This window comes from Montipora foliosa, chromosome 1, assembly GCF_036669935.1.
Source record: "Montipora foliosa isolate CH-2021 chromosome 1, ASM3666993v2, whole genome shotgun sequence".
In the NCBI taxonomy this organism is placed as follows: domain Eukaryota; kingdom Metazoa; phylum Cnidaria; class Anthozoa; order Scleractinia; family Acroporidae; genus Montipora; species Montipora foliosa.
In genome coordinates, this window is record NC_090869.1 from 50,005,038 (window position 1) to 50,017,537 (window position 12,500).

The following is a 12,500-nucleotide window of genomic DNA, read 5'->3' on the forward strand; positions in this document are numbered from 1 at the left end:
ATAACTTTAGTTATAACATTTTACCCCTGGTCTGCAGTCTGCATTTTACAATGACAAGTTCAAAACTAATACAATTAAACTCACCCACGTCCACTCTGTACTTATAATCGAGGGGATAAATGACACCTTTCTTTTCCCTCAGCACGAAGACTTGTTGACTGGCTTGCATTACATCTTCATCATCAGTAAACTCAAAGTCATCATGTTCAGAATCCACACTACTCATCGAATGAAGCGAATACGGAGGTTGCAATTCGTCCATGTCGGCCGCCATCTTGACCGCAAATAATCAATCAAAACCCGGACTATCCCTGGGGACGAGTCAATTTGCGTTGGTTGCATGGACGGTTGCACGTTGCTGCACGTGGACACGCACACATGCACATGTGAAATAGAGTTGATTGACAAGCTCCGCCACGGTGCTCAGCTTGTGAAGCGTGAGTGCTTTCTTGATCGAACAAATTATTAAAAATCAGATGTTGAAGCTTGTTTACATTCCTCATCATTGAAGATGCTGCCAGGCACCTCAAGTGGGATCTCATTATTGACACATCTAGCCTTTAATACCGAGGCATTCTTCCTGAACACCAGCTTTGAGCTTTTAACAACTCGTTACTGTCAGGATTTTAGCCTTGTTTCTTATTTACTGTAAAATAATTATTGTTTAATACACTTGTCAACAAAATTTTACAAAAATCAAAATAATTATTATTGAAAATTATACCAACAAAAGCTCAGAAGCAGAGGCATAAATAATTGTTATATCAAATTAAACCACTGAAAGGGTCTAAAACTAGAAATTAAAACGTACAAAATAACCAACTCATTTAATAGCATTAAGATCAAGCCCATCATCATTGCTCAGCAAATAGATGAAAATTATGTTGGGAATTTCTTATGGGGAAGATATGCATCCTTGTTCATCATGAGTAGAGCCTTCAATTTTTTTTAGTCATGAGAAAAAGGAACCTCAGGCCTGTTGAATGGTGAAATAAGGTCTTATTCCAATACATCCAAGTAGCGAGAAGGGGTATGTCTATTCTGACACATTCATAATGCAATAAAATGATGTACAAATACTGTATGAAAAGGTTGCTCCATAGACTTGCCACAAGTTGACTGTGAAAGAAAGTGAGCTAGCGAACTGCAAGGGACAAAGTCCCACCACAAGTGGAAACTGGCTTTGAGAAACTCTAGTTGCTCCACTCTGACCATAGCATGTACTTCAATCAGTAGAGCAATGGTTATCTAATCCTGAGGTCATGGGTTAAATAATAATATTATTATCATCATTATCCCAATAAGATGAATTGAAAATTACACTCTAACAGATATAAAATACTCAGACAAATTATACATTTTAGTTTATTTTATTAAAATCAGTTTATGCTACAAATAATTACAGTATTATTCCTTTTTTATTGTTTTACTTAAGGCAGCACAACTTGTAAAAACAACTGCATACTTCATTGGAATACACTCAATTCTGCTATAATTTAACAAACAGTTCATTGACTTCCAAACTTGATTTTAAACATACCTATTAACAATTAGACCCGTAGCCTGCAAGGGATACGAGTCCATAGCCCATGAGGCGAAGCCGAATGGGCTATTGACCTGTGGCCCTTGAGGGCGAAGGGTCTAATTGTTTTAGTATCACCCAACTAGTCGGACAGAAAAGGCAATAATAAAGTTAGCAAATGCAAGTGGAAGAGATATTTATTTGGGAATAAAACAAAAGAAAGCGTCACGCTTTTCGCTACTCAAGGTCTATTACTAATAGTCCTCTAGTAGAGTTTCCAATCAAAATGCAGGATAAATTTGCATTAGTCCACTAGTTGGGTGATACCAAAAGACAATATGACATACAGTATGATTTTAGTCTAAAAATATGGGTACATACATGTATACTCCACTCTGAATGGCTAAGAGAATGCACCTTTTAACTAACAGTGCAGGAAAGAGATAATTCAGTGCAAAAAGTAATAAACCAAGCATTCTGATTGGTCAATGAGCAAACAAAGTCAGAGAGCCAATCAAATGCGAGCCCTCGATAGTGCAATTTGTGTGATTGTGTTACATGCGGGCGCTGCTTCTGCTTAACCATCTCAAAAATTTAATGTTTTCATGTAAATTATAAATGATCTTTCTCATGCAAATTTGGAATAAATAAGCACTTTTATTATAAACACCAATGAAATACCAAGTGAGCATTCGCGCGAAAACATGATTTCTTATAAGACTAGCTCCGTGAGCACGCAAGATGAACCAAATCATGCTGTGATTGGCTACCCGAGCAGGCAAGATGGAGAGATACTGCCCGCTCGGGATTTCTCGCTTGGTCCCGCAAGATCAAAGATCATTTTTTGGTGTTTTAAGTCATATTATATTAAATTAAATAATAAATCCTTTATTGACCAAACTTGTTCTGTCAAGACGGCTGGATATTGGCCTCATTCTTTTTTTGACCTCACGCTTGGTCAATAACCCATGTATCTTCAAACGTGAAGATAACATGTTATTTTCACACTTGAAAAGATCACTGTTGCTATGGTTACATACGAAAATTGTGCCTTTCGATGCCTTTCATGAATGATTTCGTGTTTGGTGTTTATATTATAAATAATAAATCGAATATTACATGGCAGCTTGGAGATAAGAAATTTCTCTACTCATGTTGAAAAATATTTCACGAGTGAGCGCAGCGAACGAGTGAAATATTTTTCAATATGAGAAGAGAAAATTATTTCGTTTCTCCACACGGACATGTAATATCCTCTATGTAAATTTTTTCAAAGACTACAAATTGCACTTGGCTGTTTGTGTATCTTTGAAAAAATTTACTAGCTAGTGCTTAAATTTATTCCAAATTTGCACTCAAAATTATGTGATTACCAATACTAAGCAATAGGGTAACCTTTTTGTATCCAAAAATCTCAAAAGGAAACATCCAAATAACATTCATGTACAAGAAATCTAAACACAGCTATAATGTATCAGTCAGTAACTTGGAAGATTTTCATGAAGATCTCCTACAGGATTAAATTATAGAATAATTAAAAGGCTTCTTATTTCTGTGGTTCCCTCTTTTTTCTTGGTTTAAATTTATTTTAAATCCAGTTCACTTTTGATTTTTCTTTGCCAAATACCAAAGGAAAAAATAGTAAAAGTTGAACTGGTTTGAAAAAAATTGAACCATAATATTTCCATGTCATTAAATAAGAAAAGCTCCTAATGATAAGTGTCTCATTCCACAAAACCACCACCCCCCCCCCCCCCCCCCATCCCCCCAAAAAAATCCCTGCTTAGTAGACATCAGCTAGGACCTTTGTTCTTTCTAATAATTATTTATGTTAATGATTTTAATAAGAGCAATAGCAATGTCCTGAACAAAATTTATCTCATCCTCATCATCACTTTTCTCATCCATCATCACTCATGTCACCACACTAAATTTTTGAGCTCATCTTTGTATATACTGGGAATCAATCCTAAAAAGGGAAATGAAACAAATCATTACAATTATTGCTTATAATAATAATTAAATACAGCAGGGTTAAATATGACCAACTAAAGAAGCAAAAATCTTATTAAACCTATGTTTACCCTAAATAATAAATTATTAATTTTAGTCTATTAGCCAATATCCAAAAATAATACCATAATACTCTTTGTCTGTCCCGCCACAATTTTGCATAAGCATTGTTTCCAGTTTCTCTTGGGACCATTATAAGTCCCAAGAGAAAATAAAAACAAGGCTTATGCAAAATCTTGGAGGGACAAACAAAGAGTATTATGTTGATATAATCTGGGTACTTCAATTTCTCCCAGTAAGTGCCAGAGCCTTCAGTTGACTATGTCAACGGCAAAATTACTTACAATAGTACCAATCAATGTTTACAATCATGACAAGCGTTTATTTAAAACTACAAACTAAGAGAAAACTTTACTATGATGCAAAACAGCTATTATAATAATTTCTTTTGCAAGCTTTGTATACACTTTAGAAAAAAATAGTATTTTCAACGATAATAGATGAAGCTCTATTTTCTGCCCTTCTTCTTCTAGAAAATGAATCTAAACTAAATGTAACTTACATGTACCGTATTTATTCACCTGATCGAATAAGCATATTTTATCATAAAAAATGGCGTGCCTTATAAGTGAATAAATACGGTATAATAATTTATTAACAAATTTAGCTCAATAATGCACACATGCTTGGTTCTCGCCTGTGATCTATTGGAAGACAGATGCATAAGTGACGTCAACATTTACCGTAAAAACCGTTTTAACCCTTTGACGTCCAAACCGGCCTAAACCGGCCAGACTTAGCATTAAATTTTTACTCTGTCTAACGCCAGACAATTTTACTCGTCAATGGGGAACCCCCAAGAGTCAATTTGGTTAAAACTTTCCACAAAAAAGTCAACAAAGAAATCAAAAAATTATGTAGCTTACCAAGTTTGGATTCCACCATATCCACGGAATTCTTATGGAAAAGTTTTCTTTCATAGTCCACTAAATCTTTCCAGAAACCAGCATTTGGTCGAATAAGAGGTCTCCTCTTTTTGACATATGCATGGGCATCAATTAGTTTCATCTTTTGATGTTTCATAAGATATGCTAACACCAGAGTTGCCGATCTTCAATGCATATACAAATACATGTATAAAATGACAAAATACCAAGCATTAGAAATCCTTCAGAAAACTATAAATTATAAAAAATTATTGGAATACTTTCCTCCAGACAAACATCTTAAGAAAACTGCCAATCAGCTCATCAGTGAAAATTTCCGTCACAGCAGGACAGCTCAATAACTCACAGGATGATTTTGTTCTGCAATAATTTATACTCTCTGCCCCTAAAATACTAATTATTTTCTGGTTGTTTTAAGGACTGTGCCTACTATTGTTACTGCGCATATGTTCTGCGCATCTCGAGACACTTGGATTTCCTATGGGTTGAGCTTATTAATAAAGGGATATTTTTGCGCGGTTCAAAACTATGGGGAGAAAGAAGAACTTAGCAAGTTCCCTTGGTATCCAAAAAGAAAATTGGGGGTAACCACACATTTTTCAGAGATAATTACAAAGCTTCAATTTGGAAAAGAACGCCATACATTGCTTTGTATTTTAAAGCTTTTTGCAAATGTTGTTGATTAATTATCTTTGAAAAATGCATGGTTACCCTCAATTTTCTTGTTGGATTTCAATAACACTTAGTAAGATCTGCTTTTCCCGCGTATTCAGTAAACCGCGCAAAAATAGTTTGAATTAGTAGGCACCATCCTTAAGACAGGCCTTCTGCTATTACGCGATGGTGCGATTTCGCACAATCGACCTCAAATCGCATCCGATCGCACAATTCCCGAAAAATCGCATAATTCACAAAAGGACGCACAAAATTCATAAAATGAAACATAAATCAACACGTTTCTTAGAAATTCCTGCATAAATACGCCATTTTAAAGATGATTTATCTTGGAAAAAGGCTAAAAAACCTTTGTCAACTTCGATTTCGTAAACATTCGAAGTTCAAGGCTTTATTTTTCATGTCGGGGACCTGGTACGAGTCTCCTTCTATTGGTGCAACACAAACACTCAATTATATACACACCACTGAAATGACACAGTTGCCTTCTCTTATAGAAGAGATTTGTGAAAAATAAGCGAAGTTGTAAGGTTTTCGACAAAATGTAGTTTCTTTCGTTGAAAACTGATTAAAACTTACTCATGGATAAGTTTGTTGTGAAAACGCTCGCTTTTTCTTCGACGAAGAAGGACGTTCCCACATTCCGCCCGATCTGACAGCTCACAATCGAGCAAGAAAGTACTTCACAGGTACGCTCCACGTGGACGATGGACTGATGTTTTTCTCGTCGTGCAATATTAGGGCCTTTTATGCGAGAGAAAATAAGCCGCGGCTTACTCTGGCCAAGGTGTACAAAATACGCAAAAGGAACTATTTATACGAATATTCGAATATTTATACGAATATTCCCAATATAGGCCGCGGCTTGAAAAAGACGTAAACGTAGATTTTGTACCATTTATACGGGGTGAACATTCGAGTCTTCTGTAAGCCGCGGCTTATTTTCTCTCGTATAAATGGGGGTATGGCCCTATTGTGATTGACCATCTTCGGAAGTTCGTGGTTGACGAGCACCTTGATCATTCAACTTTTCAACTTTTATTTATCCCAACTAATGTCGATCGAGATACATAATTACTGTTCCTTTGTGTTCAAAATGACTTTAGGGCGGCAAAAAAGTGTTTTTCTTAACCTGAAACCGTATATATAAAACAGGCTTAAAATTGCTGAGAAAAAAATCGCATAATTTACATTATTTATCGCATAATTGGCCTTTCTAATCGCACAATCTGCCCTGAAAAAATCGCATAATTTGCATTTTTTAATCGCACCCTATCAGAAGGCCTGTAATAAGATAGCTTTAATCCTTTCATGCCCAAGATTCTACTCTGTCTAACACAAGATGTTTACTCAACAATGGGGGCATGTGAAAGTGTTAAAGAAAGACTTTGTAATTTAGCGTGGCTAATAACAGTTTTGATGACATGCCGTCAGCAGTCTTCATTAAAACTACAGTAACATGTTAATTTTGTCAACACTAAAATTATATAATAACGTTTTAGTTGTTTTGGGCTATTTTAACCCATTGACGCCTGGGAGTGGGACCTAACAGACTTTAATCTGTCTCTAAACGCCAGACAATTTTTACTTCACTGATCGTCAAATTGGGGAGTCCTAGGGCAACTGAGGAGTGAATGGGTCAATATTGTCAATGATTAATAACATGGGTGATAAATGTTATAATAATTACTCCTAAATTCTTTGGCACAGAATTTCATCGTTAATTTATAACTTATAATTTAAAACATAAGCAAGCGAATATTAATGTTGAAAGCCGACGTATTGGCATCATCATGACACCATTCTCAAGGCAAAGTGAGTAAGTAATGCGAAGATTTGATTTCTAAAGTCTCTATGAATTAGCATAATAATGACTTAAGGGTCATACCATTTAAAGATCAGGTCACTGCTAATGTGGTCAAAAAACGTCTGACAGACCTCAGCTCAAAAATCAAGACCACAATTCAGCCCGTGTTCATCAGCAGTAAACTCAACGAAGACCCTAAAGTTAGAGAAGCCAGCCATTGTTAACCAATAATCTTTAGTTTATAAATTTCAATGTAACCTGTGCGATGCAGGATATGTTGGTTACACTCGCGGCCACCTCCATGAACAAGCTGATGGACACAAACAAAAATCGTTGTCAATTTGTAAACATTATTTTAGCGAATACCGGTATAATTCGAATGTACTACCTTGTCTTTTAGAACAATTTCACGTGCTTACTATTAAAATGTTCTAACAAATTTGATTGCCTAATTGATGAGATGCTTTTTATGAGAAAATTTAAACCATCCCTATATAAACATGCAAATGGACTTGATTCACGCAAAGGTATTCACTTGAAGAATATGTGATTCTTTGTTATTATGTTAAATTGTAGAGACTTTAGAAATCAAATCTTCGCAATACTTACTATAGTACTCACTTTGCCTTGAGAATGGTGTCATGATGACGCCAAAACGTCGGCTTTCAACGTAATGTTAATATTCACTTGCTTATGCACAGGGAGCCCAAGCTCAAAATGTTAGGAGTTCAGTGTAACGTGACATATGCCATATTACATAACTACACGAAACGTGACTCCCGCCTTACAGCATATGGAGGTATTGTGTTACAACGGTTTGAATTAGTAAAGGTTTGTATGGGAAGGCAACGGCTTTGCTGGAAAAGTCAATTATTCTTATATTTTGTGAATAAAATCTACTTACCCTGTTGCCGTGTTGTATTCTTTGTTGTTTGCCAGCTTCGCAAGCCAATCTAACACGATTTCGGCGACTTATCGTTTTGTGGGTTTCCACTGCTAAAAGAAAACGATAAGTCGCCGAAATCGTGTCAGATCGGCTTGCGAAGCTGGCAAACAACAAAGAATACAACACGGCAACAGGGTAAGTAGATTTTATTCACAAAATATAAGAATAATTGACTTTTCCAGCAAAGCCGTTGCCTTCCCATACAAACCTTTACAAATTCAAACCGTTGTAACACAATACCTCCATATGCTGTAAGGCGGGAGTCACGTTTCGCGTAGTTATGTAATATGGCATATGTCACGTTACACTGAACTCCTAACATTTTGAGCTTGGGCTGCCTGTGGCTTATGTTTTAAGAAATCGTTTTTAATCATTTAAGAATTTATAATTTCTCAAGTGAAATTACAATGCTGCCATGGCAACTTTTCCTACAGTGTCAAAAATGCGTCCAGGTTTGAAAATAACCCACGTCTTATGAACGTTATTTGTCAACCATGATATTGATAGCTAATCAAAATTTTAAATTAATGATATACTTGTGAAATTAGGGAAATTATTGGATTTTGGACAAAATGTTCATGAAATTATTCCCTAATTTCACTCGTCACCATTTCATTAGCCATACTAATGTCCCCACCATTAATAATAATAATAATAATAATAATAATTTGTTTACCCTCTGATTTCAGAGTAGCTAGTAGCTAATATCTCCAAGCATTTAACATTTACAATTGTTAAGAATCCCAACTGGGGAGAGGCAAACCAGCTGGCTATTTTACAAGTGCCCCAGGAAATTGAACCAGGGACTACCTGAAACAAATTCAGTGAGTGGTCAGAACGCGGTCTTGAACCTAAGATCTCTGGATCTCAAGGCACCGGCCCTAACCACTCGGCCACACTGCCTCCATTAACAACAATACTACCGGTAATTAAAATTCTTGGAGAGCAAGAATTTAAGATTGTGCCTTTATGTGTATGTTATGAAATTTAATTAACAACAGGTTTGGTAATCCATAAGCAAGCAGAAATCAAGGATATGGACCTATCAATCATGAATCAATCCATCAAGGATTACCAAAATGAAATTGAAATGACAGCCGCTCACCTGCTTACACCAGCTATGCAATGCACAAGGACCTTTCCTCTTTCCCTTTGAACTCTATCTAGTACATAACAAAACAAAGGAACATCAAAATTGCGAATGGCAGGCAGCTGTCCATCTTGACACAAATTAAACCACGAAAGTTATCTTGCCCAATAGATATTTAAAATGACCCAGGCCTTCTAATCACCCATTCTCGCAGTCTTTGGGACTGGATTGTTATGATAGGTGAAGCTTGGTCAAAGCATTATTAACCCACTGACTCCTAAACCACCTTCCATTGACAAGTAAAATTATCTCCCAGGAGATAAATGGTTAAAGTGCCTCTGGTAGAAAGTAAAGCTTTGCAGTCCATGTACAGGGCTGTCAACCTCAAAAGCATTCAGACACTGAGAATTGATAGGGATGGGATGATAGATGACATCATAACCCATAATACTCCTTGTGACATCATTTTTGGTGACGTCATATTACATCTTTTACGCAAAAAATACTCCTTGACTCTGTTAACATATATTTAAATCTTTACAATTTTTTCAGCTACATTTTGTCTTTACAAGGAATTGGAAACCAAAAGTTACCTAAAAGTCAAAAAAACTCCCTCTGAAGCAAAGTAAAATCAGTCCACATCTTCAATTCAATCTGTAATTTGACACAGGACACAAAACCTCAGACACGCAACCTTGGCAAAAAGTCAAAAAACGTGTGGAAAAGATGTCATTGGCAATCGGTTTATTTCGGGCCAATCACATTATTGCTTAAATTACAATCCGTCAATAGCAATGAACAGTTCATGCAACAAATAAATTTTGTTATTATAATTATCGATGTTAAAATAACTCAAACAACACAAAGTATTTGAAATTTATTTGTTGTGAAAGTCGATTCTCACTAGAAATGACAAACTTTGATGATTTATCGGAAGATTTCAGACCGTAATCTTGAGATCGGGCAATTATACACAGTCTAAAATCTGGAGTCACCCCTATTATCCGGCAGAGTTGACAGCCCTGCATGTATAAGCCTTCAGCACAACATCACAGCCAGTAATAACTAGTTGGGACAATATTTTAATTAAGGAGGAAAACCACAGTACCCAGAGAAAAACCCTTGATTCAGGTTGATGTCAACTGAAACTCCCAACATACACGGAGGTGGGAGGCACATATGATAACCATTATGCTGGCATGACTCCCCAAAGCATTGAGAGCATGAGGTTTTTCCAGATGGTCATCCACATAAAAATGGGGCTGGACAATCTGCAAGCCAGCAAGCCATGCAAATTTCGCATCTCAGCACCCATTTCAAATAGCGCTGATAAACAGTTAAATTAAGTCTAAGCACCCATTTTAAAACAGTTAGCCTTCAATAACTGTGTGACTCGCATTTTGACTCGCATTGCTCGCCATGTTGGCTCGCTTGACTTGCAGCCATGGCTTGCATGACTCGCAGTCATGCATGGCTTGCATGACTCGCAGTCATGTCTCGCAGTCATGGCTCGCATGGCTCGCACATTGTCCTAACTCCATATGTAGATATCAGTTCTCTATCCAACAGAACTTAACTTTTGTGTTTTCCTTTGGGCAATCGCAGAACTGGTGGATTATTTTTTTGGAAATCAGTGTCAATTCCTGTGGGCAATCCGTTAGCTAAAATATTTTTAGTACTTGATCAATAACTAGATCAAATACGGCAGGTCTAATCTGCAGGTCACAGGTCGCAGGTCACGGGTTGCAGGTCATTGTTTCACCAATACAGAAAGTATCCTAAACATTCATAAAAGCTAACCTTAGGCCTAAAAAACTTTTGTTTAGGCCTAATTAGGCCTAAGGTTAGCTTTTAAGAATGTTTACGATACCTTCTGTATTGATGAAACAATGACCTGCAACTTGTGACTTGGAAATTAGACCCGCCGGATAGAATAAGTAAATTCCACAGAGTTTGGACAAACAGTTAACTTCAGTTGGAATAAATATGCTGTTTAACCACAAACAAGATTTAATTATTCATAAGGTGCAATTCAAACCCACCTATTTTGTCTGCGACCAAATCAAAGTGCACTCCAATCTTGCAAGTTGGGTTGTCTTCTAATTTTATCCTGGTTGTCCTAATTGATTCATAGTTTATTTCTGGAGACTCAGTGGCAGCTTTCAGATGAGATGAAACACGCAAATAAGAATTAACAAAATTACTGTAATTTGGCGAGAGTTTCATGAACAAAGACACACGATGAAAACAAAATAATAATAGTACCAAACACAAGTAAGGATTGTACGTGCAAATGAATACTCATTTGTGCCTGGAAGTGTATAAGCTGGGAGCAGATTTCCTTACTTATAAAATTTTCCAACAGCAAGGACCAGAGTAACTGCTAAGACCCTGCCACCTTTGCTAGCACTCAGTGGCATTCTTTGAAGAAAGGGTCAGAATATAATAGCCATTAGTATAAATACAAAGGTGATTATACAAAATCAGGTGCTCTCATTGGCTCACTATCTCGGATTATCAGCCGATATCACCTCGACGGACAAAATGTCTGCCGGTAGTCGTTTTGCCACTGTAAGTGAAGATGATTTTGCATTGAAATGTTTTTTTTTTCTCTTTTTTGAAATAATCACCTGTGTATTTATACTAAAACAATTAATTATTCACCTCAGGCTCAGTGATTATCAGTGAATATATTCACCTTGACTTCGTCTCGGAGAATATTCACCGATAATCACTTCGCCTTCGGCGAATAATTGTTAATTATTGTTATGCAAATAAGTCAGGGTATTCAGCAGTTAAGCCAAAGGTCACAGGCTTTCCAAGATCCTCTAACAATTACTTAATATCTTTACACGTAATACCATCTAAACATTTGTCCAAGATCCATAGGATAAATAGTCGAATGACCTTTATAGTGAAACCCTCAAAGCTCCAGAATGGGCCACTTCCAAAAATAAGCATTGTCTCCAGTTTCTCTTGGGACTTAAAATGGTCCCAAGAGAAAATAAAAACAATGCCTATGCAAAATTTTGCAGGGCAAACAAAGATTATTTTGCAGGTTGCAGGTTGAAAAAAAGTTTTTAGGCTAGCTATTCATGTAACAGTCACGGTAAGTATATCCAATTTTAACTAAATTTCAACCTGCAACCTGCAAAAAATACCTGCCGAGATCATTATGGTATTTTTGCAAGTGGCCAATACGAATGCATTGTAAAGAAATTAAATCAATTTTCTTTTCTCCCGTGGTTGTTTCTACTAAGATAAATCAATTTTACCATTGATAACACATGTTATTCCCTTCTTTGTGAGCGAATCTTCCATTTTAGCCGCGGCTAATCCTCCTATATAAAGAAAATCTGTGATTTCCGCCATTTTATCAAGAGGACTGCAATGTTTGAACATGATGTACAGCTGATATTAAAAACTGAAGTGAAGATAAAATGTATGAGATGTGCTCCTTCGATAGCTAGCAGTCGTCAGAAAACATTTCCATGCGACTT

At 36.4% G+C, this 12,500-nt stretch overlaps 2 protein-coding genes across 2 annotated transcripts in view; both read right to left on the reverse strand.

The window, feature by feature from the left end:
* Positions 1 to 295, reverse strand: part of LOC138000322 (6-phosphofructo-2-kinase/fructose-2,6-bisphosphatase 1-like) — a 29,200-nt gene extending 28,905 nt beyond the window's left edge. Inside the window, exon 1 of the mRNA XM_068846643.1 lies at positions 85 to 295. Within this exon, the coding sequence (XP_068702744.1) occupies positions 85 to 274 (190 nt within the window). The 5' untranslated portion in view covers positions 275 to 295. The remainder of the gene's footprint in view (positions 1 to 84) is intronic.
* Positions 296 to 3,297: 3,002 nt separating this feature from the next.
* Positions 3,298 to 12,500, reverse strand: part of LOC138000335 (dual specificity protein phosphatase 14-like) — a 9,239-nt gene continuing 36 nt past the window's right edge. Inside the window, exons 1-5 of the mRNA XM_068846664.1 lie at positions 12,276 to 12,500; positions 11,043 to 11,159; positions 9,016 to 9,073; positions 4,462 to 4,646; positions 3,298 to 3,491 (exon numbers count right to left, since the gene is read on the reverse strand). The exon at positions 12,276 to 12,500 is cut by the window's right edge and continues 36 nt beyond it. Of these exons, the coding sequence (XP_068702765.1) occupies positions 3,442 to 3,491; positions 4,462 to 4,646; positions 9,016 to 9,073; positions 11,043 to 11,159; positions 12,276 to 12,402 (537 nt within the window). The 5' untranslated portion in view covers positions 12,403 to 12,500 and the 3' untranslated portion in view covers positions 3,298 to 3,441. The remainder of the gene's footprint in view (positions 3,492 to 4,461; positions 4,647 to 9,015; positions 9,074 to 11,042; positions 11,160 to 12,275) is intronic.